General features: G+C 45.8%; 1 protein-coding gene across 9 annotated transcripts in view; it reads right to left on the bottom strand.

The window, feature by feature from the left end:
• Positions 1-6595: 6595 nt before the first annotated feature.
• Positions 6596-19265, bottom strand: part of RBM6 (RNA binding motif protein 6) — a 135763-nt gene continuing 123093 nt past the window's right edge. For 6 of the 9 annotated variants that reach the window (XM_034956495.3, XM_055109972.2, XM_034956504.3 and 3 more), the window contains 6 exons: positions 19027-19122; positions 17651-17911; positions 15100-15174; positions 13315-13412; positions 8509-8638; positions 6596-6837 (listed from right to left, as the gene is read on the bottom strand). In XM_034956495.3, the coding sequence (XP_034812386.1) occupies positions 6712-6837; positions 8509-8638; positions 13315-13412; positions 15100-15174; positions 17651-17911; positions 19027-19122 (786 nt within the window). In that variant the 3' untranslated portion in view covers positions 6596-6711. Of the gene's footprint in view, positions 6838-8507; positions 8639-13314; positions 13413-15099; positions 15175-17650; positions 17912-19026; positions 19123-19265 lie in introns of those variants that run through there. The other 3 variants (XM_063602374.1, XM_034956498.3, XM_055109971.2) reach the window with 3 other exon arrangements.

The following is a 19265-nucleotide window of genomic DNA, read 5'->3' as shown; positions in this document are numbered from 1 at the left end:
AAAAAAAGATGGATTTCATCCATAGGTAAGTGCCATCCTCCAAATTATCTCTGGTAGCTGATCTTCTTTTAGACATTGGCCTGTTGAGCTCCAGAGCTCTGCTGCCAAAGGCCTGTCTGGTAGCTGATGTAAGAAAAAGAAAGACATCAGAGTGAGTTGCTCTTTGTTTTAAATAAAGCCACATATGTTCAATAAAGGATAGTCCTTTAAGATTGTCTTTTCTAGTTTCTGAATGTGAAAAAAAAAGTTCCCCTCTTTAATGAAATCATGATCATATTTTTTTTAAAAAAATCTCCTACCACTTGGCAAAAGAAGAGACTGGTTCACATGTTTTGGTTCCAGGCTGGGATCTATTGCTCTAGAAGATAAAGAAGAAAAAATTGTATAGAAGAATTCTTGCCTATACCAAGAAACCAAATGACTTCTTTTGTCAAAGATGGGCTTTGATGAACTAAGGAAGAGATATAATCAAAATTCAATCCGACAAGTATTTTCTATAAATCTATGAGCTCAGCATTATTTATTCATTTATTGAGTACCTGTGCCATTATCATTAGGCCCTGTGCCAGGCCCTAGGGATAAAGTAGTGAAGAAAATTACTGAAGATCTCTGCTCCGGCATCAAAAGCCTCAGGGAACTTCCCAGGGACATCACAGGGTGACAGTTTTCACACCCATTCTTACTTTAATCAGTACCCAAGTGTTGTGCTGAAACCCTATTAATGTCAACAAGGGAAGGAACCAGGTTCAAGAGGCTGAAGAAGAGACCTAGAGCCAGCAAATGAAATGTGAGGTTTTATTACTTTAAATGACAAAAACCGTGAATACTTTATCTCCAACCTTATATTAGGGGCTTACATACAGAGAAAAGAGCCCAGTGGCAGTGGGCTGGAAAGGAGAACCACCTTACGTACAGAAATGGTCCAGTGGTGGCCAGACGTGGTGGCTCACACCTGTAATCCCAGCATTTTGGGAGGCCGAGGCAGGTGGATCATGACGTCAGGAGTTCAAGACTAGCCTGGCCAAGATGGTGAAACCCCGTCTCTATTAAAAATACAAAAGTTAGCCGGGTGCCGTGGCAGGTGCCTATAATCCCAGCTACTCGTGAGGCTGAGGCAGGAGAATCGCTTGAACCCGAGGGAAGGAGGTTGCAGCGAGCCAAGATCGCACCACTGCACTTCAGCCTGGGCGACAGAGTGAGACTCTGTCTCAAAAAAAAAAAAAAAAAAAGAAAGAAATGGTCCACTGGTGACGGCTGGATAACAGGAAAACATATCCGTATGGCCCAGTGCCAGTGGGCTGGGCAGGAAAACCGCAACCGCCTGCAAACATCATGCAGCGTATATAGCATATTCACTTAATAATACTCTCTCCATAATGACCTCCACCTAGCAAACTTCATTTGCCCCAAAACTCAGGGCCTCAATCTCCTGTATGTCCCGTGTTCCATGTGACAGACTAGGGGCTAAGATGTTTATCATAGGTAAGGAACTAAGCTCTAGTTGGTCACTCCCAGATTCCCTAGTTGGGAACACACATTCAGGTGCATCTGCCATACAGGGTTATTCTAAGAGTAGGCTTAAATTATTGCTCTCAGGCCTGGGCGTGGTGGCTCATGCCTGTAATCCCAGCACTTTGGGAGGCCGAGGTGGGCAGATCACTTGAGATCAGGAGTTTGAAACCAGCCTGGCTAACATGGTGAAACCCCGTCTCTACTAAAAATACAAAAATTAGCCAGGCATGGTGGTGCGTGATTGTAGTCCCAGCTACTCAGGAGTCTGAGCCACAAGAATTGCTTGAACCTGGGAGGCAGAGGTTGCAGTGAGCCGAGATGGCCCCACTGCACTCCAGCCTGGGTGACAGAGCAAGCAGAGTGAGACTGTCTCAAAAAAAAAAAAAGGCTGGGCACGGTGGCTCACGCCTGTAATCCCAGCACTTTGGGAGGCCGAGGTGGGTGGATCACGAGGTCAGGAGATTGAGACCATCCTGGCTAACACAGTGAAACCCCACCTCTACTAAAAAATAAAAAAAAAAAAATTAGCCGGGCATGGTGGCAGGCGCCTGTAGTCCCAGCTACTGGGGAGGCTGAGGCAGGAGAATGGAGTGAACCCAGGAGGCGGAGCTTGCAGTGAGCAGAGATCGTGCCACTGCACTCCAGCCTGAGCGACAGAGCAAGACTCCGTTTCAAAAAGAAAAAAAAAAAAGCTATCAGGTGCTTTTTTTTTTTTTTTTTTTGAGATGGAGTTTTGCTCGTTGCCCAGGCTGGAGTGCAATGGTGCAATCTCGGCTCAAGGCGACCTCCACCTCCTGGGTTCAAGTGATTCTCCTGCCTCAGCCTCCCGAGTAGCTGGGATTACAGACATGCGCCACCATGCCCGGCAAATTTTGTATTTTTAGTGGAGATGGGGTTTCTCCATGTTGATCAGGCTGGTCTCGAACTCCCGACCTCTGGTGATCCACCGCTTGGGCCTCCCAAAGTGCTGGGGTTACAGGTGTGAGCCACCAAGCCCAGCTGGTACTGCTTTTAAAAGTATATTAAGGCTAGGCATGGTGGCTCAGGCCTGTAATGTCAGCACTTTAGGAGGCCCAGGCAGGCAGATCATTTGAGGTCAGGAGTTCAAGACCAGCCTGGCCAACATGGTGAAACCCAGTCTCTACTAAAAAAATACAAAACTTAGCGCGGCGTAGTGGCATGTGCCTGTAGTCCGAGCTACTCAGGAGGCTGAGGCAGGAAAATTGCTTGAACCCAGGAGGTGGAGGTTGCAGTCAGTCGTGATCTTGCCACTACACTCCAGCCTGGATAACACAGAGGGAGTCTGTCTCAAAAAAAAAAACACAAAAAACAAAGTGTATTAAAAATTTCATGGCCGGGTGCGGTGGCTCACGCCTGTAATCCCAGCACTTTAGGAGGCAGAGGTAGGTGGATCACGAGGTCAGGAGATCGAGACCATCCTGGCTAACATGGTGAAACCCCGTCTCTAGTAAAAATACAAAAAATTATCCAGGCATGGTGGCGGGCGCCTGTAGTCCCAGCTACTTGGGAGGCTGAGGCAGGAGAATGGCATGAACCCGGGAGGCGGAGCTTGCAGTGAGCTGAGATCGCGCCACTGCACTCAAGCCTGGGAAAAATAAATAAATAAAATAATATAATAAATTCAGACGTTGGCCGGGCACAGTGGCTCACGCCTGTAAATCCCAGCACAATGGGAGGCCAAGGCAGGTGAATCACCTGAGGTCAGGAGTTTGAGACCAGCCTGACCAACATGGTGAAATCCCCCCTCTACCAAAAATACAAAAGTTACCTGGGCATACTGACAGACGCCTGCAATTCCAGCTACTCGGGAGGCTGAGGCAGGAGAATCTCTTGAACCTGGGAGGCAGAGGTTGCAGTGAGCTGAGATCGCGCCATGCACTCCAGCCTGGGCAACAGAGAGAGACTCCATCTCAAAAAGAAAGAAAAAGGAAAAAAAATTTCAGACCTTGCATGTTCTCACTCATAAGTGGGAGTTGAACAATGAGAACACATGGACACAGGGAGGGGAACAACACACACAGGGACAAGGGGAGGGAGAGGATTAGGACAAATACCTAATGCATGCGGGGCTTAAAACCTAGTTGATGCCAGGCGTGGTGGCTCACGCCTGTAATCCCAGCACTTTGGGAGGCCGAGGCAGGTGGATCATGAGCTCAGGAGATTGAGACCATCCTGGCCAACATGGTGAAACCCCGTCTCTACTAAAATACAAAAAATTAGCGGAGCGTGGTGGCGTGTGCCTGTAGTCCCAGCTACTTCAGAGGCTGAGGCAGGGGAATCACTTGAACCCGGGAAGTGGAGGTTGCAGTGAGCCGAGATCCCGCCATTGCACTCCAGCCTGGCGACAGAGCAAGACTCCGTCTCAAACAAACAAACAAAGAAAAAAACCCCAGATGATTGGTTGATAGTTGCAGCAAACCACCACGCACATGTACATGTATACCTATGTAACGAACCTCCACGTTCTGCCCATGTATCCCAGAAGTTAAAGTAAAAAAAAAAAAAAAAAAATTTCAGACCTTATTTCCAAAAGCAAAATCTCCACTACAAAGGAAAAGTTAAACTAAGAAGAACAAACCAACCTAGGCCATGGGCCAAACTACATCTGAACTTAAACACTTACTTCAGGGAAGATGTAATCTCAGCACTTTAGGATGCCAAGGTGGGCGGATCACCCTGAGCTCAGAAGTTCGAGACCAGCCTGGTCAACATGGTGAAACCCCATCTCTACTAAAAATACAAAAATTAGTCACACATGGTGTTGGGCGCCTGTAATCCCAGCTACTAGGGAGGCTGAGGCAAGACAATTGCTTGAACATGGGAGGTGGAGGTTGCAGTGAGCCAAGATCAGGCCATTACACTCCGGCCTGGGCAACAAGAGTGAAAAGTGCATCTCAAAAAAAGAAAAAAAAAGGCCAGGCATGGTGGCTCATGCCTGTAATCCCAGCACTTTGGGAGGCCGAGGTGGGCGGATCACAGGGTCAAGTGATCGAGACCATCTTGGACAACATGGTGAAACCCTGTCTCTACTGAAAATACAAAAATTAGCAGGCGTGGTGGCATGCACCTGTAGTCCCAGCTACTCGGGAGGCTGAGGCAGAAGAATCACTTGAACCTGGAAGGCAGAGGTTGCAGTGAGCCAAGATTGTGCCACCGCACTCCAGCCTGGCGACAGAGCAAGACTCTGTCTCAAAAAAACCAAAAAACAAGTCTATGTCATGCTGTCTCCATAGCATACTGTATTTCTCCCTTGAGGGTCTCATTCTGTCAGTAATTGCTCAATGTCCATTTTTCCCAGTGGACTGAGTTATATGGGCAGAGGCCAACATCAGTCTTGCTATAATCCCCAGTGACAAGTAGACTAAGCTTTCAAAACATATACCAACACTTAATAATTGGATGCTGCCTATGTTGAGTTAACAACTTCATTAGTGAAGCATTTAATGTGTTCCATAGCTCATGACAGGTCTAGTCAGGTGACATAGGGTTAGAAGGAAAACCTGGTCTGGCCAGTTCAGGACAAAACTAGACCAGCTTCCAAAAAGAATTTTGACCTACTCAGACAGGAAGTAATGAGTTACTTCACAGATGAATCTGCAGACCATCGTTAGATCAGAAGGGTTTTTAAAGTGCACTTGTCTAGTGCTGATAGATTCAAATGGCCCATCTTATGTAGTAATGCAGCACTAGTAGTAGCAAGGCCCAGAACATGGGGCTCTCAGTTTCTAAGCTAATGTGCTCCTGATTTTGTTTGTTTTCCCTTTTGGAGGAATAAAGACTTATTAAAGAGAAAAATTAGATCTGGACACAGCATGGCAAATAAATTCAGATTTACTATTCCTGTTCATGTTTTCTTCTTAGCATATTCTCCCTAACCTCTCCCACTCCTCACTTCCCATCTCTCCCAAACCCTCTGCCACACCCACCTTTAACAGAGTATATTTCAGCCCTCCTTGGTCCAGCCTTCTGTATATAAACCATTCCCTTAGGCAAGGGGTTGGCAAACTAAAACTCACAGGCCAATTCTGTCTTTGTGAATAAAGTTTTATTAGAATATAGCCACAACCACTTGTTTACAGATTACCTATTGCTGCTTTCTCACCACGACAGTACAGCTAAATAGTTCTGATAAAGATGATCTGACCTGCCTTATGCTATCCAAATGGTGGTCTCAGTTCTCTTCCTAAGAAACATTCTTCCCTTGAGACATGTGCAAAGTGAAATTTTTAGTACTGTGATATGTAACCCTGAGGAATTTTATTTTTCTGAGACAGGGTCTCACTCCATTGCCCAGGTTAGAGTGCAGTGGTGTGATCACTGCACTCACTGCAGCCTCAACCTCCTGGGCTCAAGTGATCCTCTCACCTCAGCCTCTGAAAGTGCTGGGATTTTAGGTGTAAGCCACCATGCCAGGCCAGGATTTTTAAAAGTTATAATAGGCTCTCATAGCCAAAGAAATAGAGCAAAATTTAAAACAAAACAAAAACATGCTTATAGGTTATATAGTCCTTTTTTTTCTTGCTCTGTCACCCAGGATGGAGTGCAATGACATAATCTCGGCTCGCTGCAACCTCCTCCCAGGCTTAAGCAATTCTCCTGCCTTGGCTTCCTGAGTAGTTGGGAATGCACCACCATGCCCAGCTAATTTTTGTATTTTTAGTAGAGACAGGGTTTCACCATGTTGGCCAGGCTGGTCTCGAACTCCTGACCTCAAGTGATCTGCCTTCCTTGGCCTCCCAAAGTGCTGGGATTACAGGAGTGAGGCACCTACCGTACCTGGCCTTATATAGCCCTTTTATTTTATTTTATTTTATTTTGAGATGGAGTCTTGCTCTTGTTGCCCAGGCTTGAAGTACAGTGGCACAATCCCAGCTCACTGCAATCTCCACCTCCTGGAAGTGATTCTCCTGCCTAAGCCTCCCCAGTAGCTGGGATTACAGGCGCCCACCACCATGCCCGGCTAATTTTTATATTTTTAGTAGAGACGGGGAGCACTCTCTCTCTCCTACCAGTAGCCCCACTCCCACCCATCTCTGGGAAAAAAAAAATAACAAAAAGATAATCACATTGAAAAAAAGTTTATTTAAAAAAGTTCTAGCAGCAAGAACAGTAACAAAAGAAAAGGAGAGACAAACAAAACAAGAGGGAGGTTGTGTCCCATGGAACTTGTCTCCATTCTTAATCGAGTTCTTTATATCGAGCAAACATGACTCTTCGAACAGCATCTCGATAAGTCTCGTTGGACTGTCTTTTGCTGGTTCTTCCTGAGGCTCCAACACTGGGGCCCCTCATCCGGCCTTCAGCCTGTAAAACAAAGACAAACTATGAAGTGGGCCCTATAGATTAATTAGCCTCAGCGCTGGTCTTTGACCACAGGCATTTCTGGACTAGTAAGAAGCAGTATATAGGATAATTTTTTTTTTTTTAGATGGAGTCATGCTCTGTCGCCCAGGCTAGAGTGCAGTGGTGCGATCTGGGCTCACTGCAAGTCTGCCTCCCGGGTTCAAGCAATTCTTGTGCCTCAGCCTCTGAGTAGCTGGGACTACAGGCACCTGCCACCACGCCCGGCTAATTTTTGTATTTTTAGTAGAGACAGGGTTTCGCCATGTTGGCCAGGCTGGTCTCGAACTCCTGGCCTCAAGTGATCCGCCCACCTTGGCCTCCCAAAGTGTTGGGATTACAGATGTGAGCCACCACACCTGGCAGAATAATTTTTTTTTTTGAGATAGAGTCTCGCTCTGTCACCCAGGCTGGAGTGCAGTGGCACGATCAAGATCTTGGCTCACTGCAAACTCTGCCTCCCCGGTACAAGCCATTCTTCTGCCTCAGCCTCCTGAGTAGCTGGGATTACAGGCACGCGCCACTGCACCCAGCTAATTTTTGTATTTTTAGTAGAGACGGGTTTCATCATATTGGTCAGACTGGTCTCGAACTCCTGACCTTGTGATCCACCCACCTCGGCCTCCCAAAGTGCTGGGATTACAAGCATAAGCCACTGCGCCCGGACCCTGGCAGGATAATTTTTTTAAAGAATCTTTTGGCCGGGCACAGTGGCTCACGCCTGTAATCCCAACACTTTGGGAGGCTGAGGTGGGCGGATCACTTGAGGCCAGGAGTTCGAGACCAGCCTGGCCAACATGGCAAAACTCTGTCTCTACTAAAAACACAAAAATTAGCTGGGTATGGTGGCACGCACCTGTAATCCCAGCTACTCAGGAGGTTGGGGTGGGAGAATTGCTTCAACCTGGGAGGAGGAGGTTGCAGTGAGCTGAGATCGCACCACTGCATTCCAGCCTGGGCGACAGAGCAAGACTCTGTCTCAAAAAAAAAAAGAAAAGAATCTTTCATTATTAAACAAATACCCAAGATGAATTAAGGTGGGTGGTGATGCTATGATTGCAAGATACAGGCTTTAATACCAGAGATATGAGAAACTCGGTAGGAGAGAAATAAGCCAATCTCTTATGGTTGGCATTTTCAGAGGAGAAGCAAGCCAACACAAAATGGGTAATGTTCCCTCTTATCACCTTTTCTAGAGGGTCTTGAAATATGAGGGGCAAAGTCCTTCATGGGAACCAGAACAACATGCTCCTTAAATTTTAGCCACCAAAGACTTCCGCTGACAGTCCCTCTCAGAGATGCCTCTGTACCTTTCATTGCTGATTCCCTGGTTCTTTTGCCCAAATGATTCTTCAGTCTCAAACTGCCTCAGATACTGCTCTACTATTTACTCCGTGTAAAAGTATGATGAAATCCATTCCAACTCCTTCCTTCTCTTCCTAACTCCAAACTGCAAAGGGCCCAGCCTGCCAAGCTATAACCCAGTATTCAAGGCTGAAGTGTTCAACTCTCATGTCCTATCCCAGCAGTAGAGAAAGCCCAGCAAAATGGCAAAGACATCACTCTAGGCCAGAAAGTGAAAGTTAATTACATTCCAGGTTCATGTCACCCCCCAAAAGATGGAAACCATTTTACCTCCTCTGATGAAGCCAATCCAGGATGGCCATATCCCAGGCCTGTCCCTTTCCTCCAGCCAGTAGCCTGTTGGACACAGCCTCCTTTGCTGCTAGTGTCAATATCTTCTTTATCAACAAGTTTACGATCACTGCAAAAGAAGCAGACACCATCACTTCCTTTTTTTTTTTTTTGAGACGGAGTTTCACTCTTTTTGCCCAGGCTGGAGTGCAATGGCTCGAACTCAGCTTACTGCAACCTCTGCCTCCTGGGTTCAGGCGATTCTCCTGCCTCAGCCTCCCGATTAGCTGGGATTGCAGGTGCCCGCCACCACACCTGGCTAATTTTTAATTTTTTTTTTTCAGTAGAGACAGAGTTTCACTGTGTTGGCCAGGCTGCTCTCAAACTCCTGACCTCAGGTAATCCGCATGCCTTGGCCTCCCAAAGTGCTGGATTACAGGCATGAGCCACCGTGCCCAACCTGACACCATCATTTTGATGATGACCTGCTTATAAGCCTAATATAAAATCTCTGTCCTCTTGATTCATATCTGCCTCTTATTAAGTAAGTATATTAAACAGTACCTCTGAGTGCCTGATAGCTATGTTTTGTTGCTGGGTACACAGACTACTAAGATATGGCCCTGTTCACAAGAAAGGTCTCAAAAATTATGTCAAGAGATGCTTATAGAACATTGAAGAGAGCTCAACCATGGATGTAGCAACAGTAGATGTCTGCTATAGAAATACAGTAGAAGGAATCACTTTGGGAGGCTGAGGTGGGCAGATCACCTGAGGTTGGGAGTTCGTGACCAGCCTGACCAACATGGAGAAACCCTGTCTCTACTAAAAATACAAAATTAGCCGGGTGTGGTGGCGCATGCCTGTAATCCTAGCTACTCAGGAGGCTGAGGCAGGAGAATCGCTTGAACCCAGGAGGTGGAGGTTGTGGTTAGCCGATATCGCGCCATTGCACTCCAGCCTGGGCAACAAGAGTGAAACTCTGTTTCAAAAAAAAAAAAAAAGAAATGCAGTAGAAGGAACGAAAACTCTGAAGGGGCATCACCAAAAATGACAGGAATTTCAACAGGAAGATACATCTGAATTGGATCTCGAAATAATGAGTTTGTGTAAGAGAAAAGGAGGACACAAGCAAGGAGACACAAAAGACAATTTGTCCAAGAGAGTAGTAGTAGAAACTGACAAAGGTAAGGCTGCTTGGTGGCCGGGTGCAGTGACTCACGCCTGTAATCCCAGCACTTTGGGAGGCCAAGGCGGGTGGATCACCTGAGGTCAGGAGTTCGAGACCACCCTGACCAACAGGTGAAACCCCTCTCTACTAAAAATACAAACATTAGCCTATAGTCCCAGCTACTGGGGAGGCTGAGGCAGGAGAATCGCTTGAACCTGGGAGGCGGAGGTTGCAGTGAGCCAAGATCGTGCCATTGCACTCCAGCCTGGGCGACAGAATGAGACTCTGTCTCAAAAAAAAAGGAAAAAAAAAAAAAGGCTGCATGGGGTCAGACTGTAAAAAACCTTTAACTTATTAAGCTAAATCATGTCTCTGAACCTCATCCTTCTGGCAAAAGTTGGAGCTCAGGCCTCCCTGTAGGCAAGGTATACGGTTTGTAAAAAGACAAGTTATAAGAGTAGATTTCTCTTTACAAAAGTCATTTTGGTGGCAGGGTAGAGAATGGACTGAAGAACAGTGGGAGCAAAGACTGGGAGTAGGAGTCCAGTGTGGAGGTGGAATAGAATGGGAGATGCTGTGGTTTAAATGTGTCCCTCAAAGTACATATGTTGGAAACATAATCCCCAATGCAACAGTATTGAGAGGTGAAACTTCAGGAAGTGATTAGGTCATGAGAGCTCTGCCCTCACAAATGGATTAATGCTGTTATTGCAGGAGTGGGTTCTCCTGATAAAATGATTAGTCTGGTTTCTTTCTCCCAACCCCCTCTTTTGCCTAAGCTCTCTTGTTCTTTTACTTTCCACCATGAGGTGACACAGCAAGAAGGCCCTTACCAGATGCAGCTCCTCAATCTTGGACCTCCCAGCCTCCAGAAGCATGAGCCAAATAAATTTCTGTTCATTATAAATTACCCAGTCTGTGGTATTCAGTTATGGTATCATAAAACAGACTAAGACAGGGGGCAAGACTTAATTAGGCATTTGGTCACTAATTGGACACAGAGGATAAAGGAGGAGGATGGATCAGACCATGTAGACAGTGATGCTATGATGCTGCTACTCTGAAATAATAATACAGGAGATTTGGACTTGTTAGACTGTGGTGGTGGTTGAGGCCATGGGTACCTTAGAAAGCCCAGGTCAAGAGGGTAGAGCAGCAAGACCAAAGAAGCACTGAGAGAAGAGTCCTAGAGAACACCTGGATTTATCCAGAAAAGGAAGAGGAGCAGAAAAGGTGACTGGAAAGGAGAAGAGCCAGGAGAATGTGGTATAAAGGGTGCTGAGAATAAAGAAGGGTCTCTTTCCGCACCCCACCTAAGCCTTGTCCCAGAAGACTCAAGGCCAAGGTGTCCTTCCTCCTGATGGCTGACTCCTTCACCTAGTCCTAATCCACTGTATTTCAAATTGCAGAGAATGTCACAATGGAATGTGACCCAATGGAATGTCACACTAAATGGTTCCACTGTAACAACTCATAAAAATGAAGAGAGACTAGACTTGAATAAAAATATCAGGGTTCACTGTACCTGGTAAGAAAGTATTTTAGATGAAAACTTTTTCAGTTGTGCACACACACACTTTATTATTGGGCCATGATACAAAAATACTTCTCTTATTGTGGGTTGGATCAAATAAGCTGGAATGCCAGAGCCCCAAAACCTGTCCAGCCTCCTCAAGGGCCTTGCTCTGTCAATTATCTCCCTTTCCTCCTGCTCATGCATCCACTTGTTACCCACTTTTCCTTTTCTTTTCTTTTCTTTTTTTTTTTTGATTTGGAGTCTCGCTCTATTACCCAGGCTAGAGTACAGTGGTGCAATCTTGGCTCACTGCAACCTCCACCTCCCATGTTCAAGCGATTCTCCTGCCCCAGTCTCCCGAGTAGCTGGGATTACAGGTACCCACCACCACACCTGGCTAATTTTTTTATATTTTTGGTAGAGACAGGGTTTCACCATGTTGGCCAGGCTGGTCTCGAACTCCTGACCTTAAGTGATCCACCTGCCTCAGCCTCCCAAAGTGCTGGGATTACAGGTGTGAGCCACCACACCTGGCCCCATTTTTCCTTTCCTTTTCTTTTTTTTTTTTTTTTTTTGAGACAGAGTCTTGCTCTGTCACCCAGGCTAGAGTGCAGTGGCATGATCTCAGCTCACTGCAACCTCTGCCTCCCAGGTTTGAGCGATTCTTCTGCCCCAGCCTCCTGAGTAGCTGGGATTACAGGCGCCTGCCACAGCGCCCAGCTAATTGTTATATTTTTAGTAGAGAAGGGGTTTCACCATCTTGGCCAGGCTGGTCTCGAACTCCTGACCTTGTGATCCACCCGCCTTGGCCTCCCAAAGTGCTGGGATTACAGGCGTAAGCCACCACGCCTGGCCCCCATTTTTCCTTTTCAAGGACTTTACTGTCCCTTCTCCTCCTAGCTATCCAGAGACCAGAGACCAGAGACCTGAACACCATCAGTGACTTCTCCCTTTCCCCAGGTGATCACAAAGACTGGCAGATCTGACACCTCTCTCTAAGCCACACTCCTTTTCTTTCCTTTTCTTTTTTTAAATAGAGGCAGGGTCTCCCTTCTCGCTATGTTGTCTAGGCTGGCCTGGAACTCCTAGGCTCAAGAGATCCTCCTTCCTCAGCCTCTCTGTGTTGGGATTATAGGCCACTCTCCTTTCTAGACTCATCACCTTCACTCAGGCAATCATGATCTCTCACTTGAATTACTATAGAATTTGCATAATGCATTAGTCTCTCTACAAACTCATCTTCCACATGATTAGTAATCTCTCCAAAATGCAAAGCTAAGTCAATACCCTGCTTAAAATTATTCCATGACCTTCCACTGCCTTTAAGATAAAGCCTTAGCAAGGTGTTCAAGGTGTTTAAACTTCACGAACTGGCCTGCATCTTTTGGACCAGGCTTATCTACTATCACTCAACAATATACCTGCAGTGTTCAGGACCATCAAACTATTTGCAACTCCTCAAACACATCATAAGCTCTTGTATCCCTGGTATATGAAATTCCCTGAAATGCCCTTCCCTTCCCCACTGATTTCTGTGTCTGCCCTATGAGACGCACCATCACCTAAGTCTTGTCTATTCTGTGTTCAGTCAAGGATAATCTATGTCTTGTCCACCTGAGTATTTCTTGCACTTGACACCTGTAAACAGTGGGTTATCAACAAATTCTATTTAACTCTGGGCTTACAACTTGGGAACTAGCTGACTGAAAACAAGTATAGGAAGCTAGATATCATACATCTTCATCAGCAGCCAACCATTTATTTAGCACCTATGTGTGAGAATGGAGGTTCCCTAGAGAAAAAGCCCAAGAGTGTGACATTCTTATCAGGCCCGTAAAGAGGGTGCAGTATTACTGATGAAGACAGAAAGGGTTCCCGATCATGGCTACTCCAGCCCTGGCTTTGGGAAGGCGAAGCTGCCAGCCAACCTTCCATGCACACTCCCCGTATAAAGACAGATAGTAAAAAGGCTGGCACAGACCTCATGTTTTAGCAGTTCAGACAGAATCTACTCATAATATCATCTCCCTGAGACAGAAAACAGCAGTACAGTTAAAGGAGGAGGTGGTTTTATCATTAGGCCTTGAGGCCTAGGCTGAATGAAGAGTTCCTGGCTTACCTGTCAGTTTCCCTGGAGTACTTAATCCGTTTCCTTTCTGGAGAGTCAAAAGACTGGAGCTTTTCCCTGCGATCATTTCCTCTTTCTTTAAACTTTCCCTGTTGGTAAGCAGAAGAGCAGACCTGAGATTGCCACCTGAGGGAATTGGGGAGTGGGGAAATTCTACCCCATTGCTGTTATTATTATTATTTTTTTCTTGAGACAGAGTCTCACTCTGTTGCCCAGGCTGGAGTACACTGGCGTGATCTCAGCTCACTGCAACCTCCGCCTCCCAGGTTCAAGCGATTCTCCTGCCTCAGCCTCCCAAGTAGCTGGGACTACAGGTGAGTGCCACAATGCCCAGCTAATTTTTCTATTTTTAGTAGAGACGGGGTTTCACTATGTTAGTCACGCTAGTCTCGAACTCCTGACCTCAGGATCCACCAGCCTCGGCCTCCCAAAATGCTGGGATTACAGGTGTGAGCCACCGCACCCGGCCTTGTTATTTCTTTTAAAGTGAAAGTAGCTCACTTGGTAACTCCTGGAATCTCTCACTCCTTTACACGTTCTTCTAGAGAAAGCAGTGACTTCCTAACTTAAACATTTGGAAAGAATAAGTTGGCACGCTTGGTTCCGCTGTCTTTTCCCCTTCTGAGAAGCAGGGGAAAGTACACAAGCCCTCCACTATACAAGCCCTCGGGCATATAATATAAAACCTAAGGAGTCCAAAGCAGCTCTCACATGGAGAGGTGGTTCTTTGTAGTAGACAACTCTAAGGAAAGGAAAAGTACTACAATCTACTTTCCACTGTCCTATGGCCAGTTCAGTTTGTGAATTCACTATCTCTAACAGTCCTCCATAGGTGGATTCTTTTGTTTGGTTTTGAGACAGGGACTTACTCTGTGACCCAGGCTGGAGTACAGGGCTGTGATCATAGCTCACTGCAGCCTGGAATTCTTGGGCTCAAGCAATTCTCCCACCTCAGCCTCCTAAACTGCTGGGATTACATGCATGTGCCACTGTGCCTGGCTCTCCACAGGTGGCTTCCTTTTTTTTTTTTTTTGAGACAAGGTCTGGCTCTATGACCCAGGCTGGAGCGCAGTGGCACAAACTCAGCTCACTGCAACCTCTGCCTCCCAGCTCATGCGATCCTCCCTCAGCCTCTCAAGTAGCTGGGACTACAGGCACACACCCCATGTCCACCTAATTTTTATATTTTTTGTAGAGATAGGATTTCGCCATGTCGCCCAGGCTGGTTTCAAACTTGTGAGCTCAAGTGATCCGTCCGTCTCAGCCTCCCAAAGTACTGGGATTACAGGCGTGAGCCACCGTGCCTGACTCATAGGTGGGTTCTTAACCATCATGAGAGAGGCCAGTGAAGCCTATGACTGGGTAATTCACCCTAACTGTGTGGTTGAGGTAGCAAGTCCATTTGACTCTGACACTAAGCTACTTCCTCCAGCTTAGCCTTTAATAGTAAAAGATGCTATTTCAGCAGCGCTATTCAACACTTGTTCATTAACTCAACTAATTTAAAAGCTAAGCAGGAAAGAGGAGTGTTATCTACCTAGAGACCCTAACACCACCTTTTAAAAAAGATATCAACTTCATTGAAGTATAAACTTACAAATAATAAAAAGCACCTATTTTGATTGTATTATATAATTTGGCAAATGTATGCACTATCTTTTGAGGCTGCTTTTGTTCTCCATCTTCTTATAAGGAGGGATCAGCACAGCCTATGAAGTCTATATCAGAAAGCAAAAAGAGCTGAGGTCAAGGGAGTAATAGGTCACCAAAGTTTACCTCTCGTTCTCTCCTTTCCAGATAGGCTAGCTCCTGCTCAGACTGTTTTATCTTCCGGTGGATTTCCAGGTTTTGCTGAGAAGAGAGGCAATTCTATGAGTATAGGTCTAAGAAACAATGGTCCTAGAGATGCTTCTAGGCCTTTCCCAATAGTTGCTTTTGGATTGTAGCTCTTTTGATTGACCAGATCTACTAAATGATCACTGTATCCTGCAACCAACAATCCCTAACTGGTCTTGTCATGCAGATTAGTTATGTGGTATGGCATAAGAGGAATATCATTTTACTTATCTCCAAGATGTGGGAAACAAATATCTATCTCTTTATCTAAGTTGAAAATCATGGGACAGAGGATGTGGGCACACCAGTGAAGAAAACCAAATGCCCACATACTCTGCCATACATACCATTCCCAGACATGAGTCACTCTTTCAGCCCCCAGAGAAACATGGAAAGGAGCCCCAGGGTTCCAAGAGACTGCTCTGAGAGTTGCAAATTCCTCACGCATGGCTCTACTACACAAGCCCTCAGACATATGTATGAAACTTAAGGAGTCCAAAGCAGCTCTTACATGAAGTGGTGGTTCTTTGTAGCAGACGACCTTAAGGAAAGGAAAAGTACTACAGTCTACTTTCCACTGTCCTATGACCAGTTCAGTTTGTGAATTCACCAGACCTGTGGCTCCTCTTTCCTGACGATTACTTTTTATCTCTTTAGCCATTTATTAGTATTTACATCAGATGGGTGAAATTTCAATGTGTCAGTCTGACAACTCACAACTTCAGGTCAAAGGACATGGGAGGTAGTCTGTTCCAGGGATTATCAGGAGCTTTTCAGAGTCCTATCTTTGCAAAGCCTCCACAGAGATGGCTGGGAAAAGTAGTGTACCTATTACCAAAAGCAGAACTTCTCAGCTTTTAGCTAAATAAAACTTTGAGCTCTGTATTCAGAGAAAGTCTGAATCTAGTTCCATCACCTGCTCTTGCAACATCTACTAGAGAAGGGGTGTGAAACAAATTGCTCTGAGAATGTGAGTCCCTTTAGGGACTTTATTTGTCCATAATTTGGATCCTTGGTCAGTTCATATAAATGGGAATACTACAGGGGAAGACCAATGTATGTCGGTTTAACATCCCAAGTATAGATGTTGTGCTGTGGCTCATAACAATATTCACTACATGAAGAAATGGCAGAATTTGACTCACCTATGGTGAAAACTGCACACTGTCAGAGCTGGATAGAATCAGATGAAGTTACAAGGACCAAAGAAGAAAAGGGGCTTATCTGAGGTCCAACTGTAACGTTAATGACACAGCTAAGATGAGAAACCCAGCAAGTAATGTCCTATTCCACAACCCTTTCTCTTCCTACCCATCCTCCATATTTGGCACCCTAGCCACAGTCATAATGCTTGGCTTCGGCCTATACATGGAAGTTCTTTGAGGGTAGGCATAACCTTAATCCAGAGCAATTCATTCTTGAATTGGACTGTTTTAATGATAGGAACTGGGGCTGATATACACTGAGGAAGGATTGTATAAGCTGCTGCTGCTTTTTTTTTTTTTGAGATAGAGTCTTGGTCTGTCACCCAGGCTGGAGTGCAGTGGTGTGATCTCGGTTCACTGCAACCTTTGCCTCCCAGGTTCAAGCGATTCTTCTGCCTCAACCTCCCAAGTAGTTGGGATTACAGGCATGTGCCACCACATCCAGGTAATTTTTGTATTTTTAGTAGAGACAGTTTCACCATGTTGGCCAAGCTGGTCTCAAACTCCTGATCTCAAGTGATCTACCTAGGTGCCTTGGCCTCCCAAAGTGCTGGGATTACAGGTGTAAACCACTAGGCCCGACCTAAATAATCTTTTTTATTCCCTATAATCCCCATCAATAATAAGAGTCAACAGGTTTTTTTTGTTTTGTTTTGTTTTTTTGACGGAGTCTTGCTCTGTCACTCAGGCTGGAGTGCAGTGGCACGATCTTGGCTCACTGCAGCCTCCACCTCCCGGGCTCAAGCAATTCTCCTGCCTCAGCCTCCCGAGTAGCTGGGACTACAGGCATACGCCATCAAACCCGGCCAATTTTTTTTTTATTTTTAGTAGAGACGGGGTTTCACCGTGTTAGCCAGGGTGGTCTCGATCTCCTGACCTCATGATCCGCCCGCCTCGGCCTCCCAAAGTGCTGGGATTACAGGCGTGAGCCACCGCGCCCGGCCTTTTTTTTTTTTTTTAAGAGATGGAGTCTTGCTCTGTTACCCAGGCTGGAGTGCAGTGGCACGATCTCGACTCACTGCAACCTCTGCCTCCCAGGTTCTAGCAATTCTCCTGCCTCAGCCTCCCGAGTGGCTGGGACTATAGGCACACAACACCACACCTGGCTAATTTTTTGTATTTTAGTACAAAGGGGGTTTCACCATGTTGCCCAGACTGGTCTTGTACTTCTGAGCCCAGGCAATCCACCCGCCTCGGCCTCCCAAAGTGCTAGGATTACAGGCATAAGCCACAAAGCCCGGCCAAGAGTCAACAGTTTGAAAGGGCATAGCTCCTTCCCCTAATACCTTGTGCAGGTCTGACAGCTGCTGGTGTTTGATCAGAACTTCTTTATTGGGAAACTGCCTTCTGCAAAGCAGACAAGCCAGTTTATTCCAGTCAGTGAGTTTGTCTTCTTCATTCTCCTTCTTGGTTTGCTCCTCTCGCTTCTGGGGCTGTGCTGTGCGGGGCTGTGGGGGAGGGGTCTGTTCCTCCTCTTCTTCCTCCTCATAGTCACTGTCTCCTCCATATTCACCCAAGAGGCCGATCAGTGGGTTTACCACTTTAGGCTGGAAGGAGAAGGCCAGGGATCAATACCAAATTCAACCTATATTTTGGGGTCCATTTTTTTTGATATTCTGATATGGGCATCTCATTTCATTGAATTGGGTTCAAAATAAACTCACTAGCCATGCTGCTCATTTCCCAGATGAAAGCAACATGGCCAGAGCTTGGCTTTGCTCCTTGTTCATTAAGAATAAACAAGAAAGATTCCTTTAGAAGTGACTCTAGCAACAGAATGTGAGGAGAAGGAAGAGAAAGGAAAATAAACATAGAAAATAGTAAAAGGTTACAAATTACAAAGAGGAAGAGATAAATACCTCCAAATTACTGTAACTCATGGAGGGAAGAAAAGATGACTTTCATTAAGACTCTAGCAAAGAGGATTTAGGAAGTAAACTAAAAGAAACTGCATTAATAGGCACTTCGGTAGACAGATCCAGCTCATATGTAAGGTAAAGGCAAAGCATGGTTAAGACAGATGCCACAATGAGCTGAATTAATAATGCGGAGCAGAAAAAGGGTACCTTATAAGAACTGTTAAATAATGATGCATAATCATTGGTCTATGATCACTCAAAATAAATAAATAATGCATGGTCACTATTGTTATATACCTGCATTCAATCAGAATCACTGGTGATTAGGTTGAGACTACTGCTTGAAGGCATCTAAAAAATGGGCACCAATATTAGCATCATTCACTCTCAACAGGCAGAAACTATAAAAAAATGACCACGCATGCACTCCATATCTAAGAGATTCTTGTGTGATGCCAAAAGGCAGGAAAGATTGAGGCTGAGAAAACGGGTTTCCTTGGTGATTTAGAGAACTGACAAGAACAAGATGATAAAAAGGGCTAGGCATCTCGTCTGGTAAGAATGGCACAGGGCAGAGAGAAAGAGTCCAGATAACTGCCTCTGGTTCTCCAGTAATACCCCCATTAGCAGACAGAAAACTTTATCTCATGCTTGTACTCAAAAGAAATGGGAATCCTTATTCGGGAGACATAGTGAGGTAAAAGACCAACACCAGTGGAAGGCATCAGCCTTTGCGCTTCCTCTTCTACTCGGAACCATCCCCAGCCCCAGCCCTAGGTCCACGGGATCAATGTTGGTCTTACTGGAGGGGGACTCTCTTCCTTCTTCACAGTAGGAGGCAGGGGCTTCTTAAAGACGTCTTCTGCAGGGGCCTTCCCTTCACTGGCATTTTCCTGAAACTGATCAAACCAGAGGTAACTCTCACATGATATTCACTCATAATAACTGATAAAGGCTGGGCTGGGTGCGGTGGCTCACGCCTATAATCCCAGCACTCTGGGAGGTCAAGGCAGGTGGATCACAACGTCAGGAGATCGAGACC

This window comes from Pan paniscus, chromosome 2 (genome assembly GCF_029289425.2).
Source record: "Pan paniscus chromosome 2, NHGRI_mPanPan1-v2.0_pri, whole genome shotgun sequence".
Taxonomy (NCBI): Eukaryota; Metazoa; Chordata; class Mammalia; order Primates; family Hominidae; genus Pan; species Pan paniscus.
Note: the sequence above shows the minus strand (reverse complement) of the source record. Positions and strands in the feature narration are given on the sequence as shown.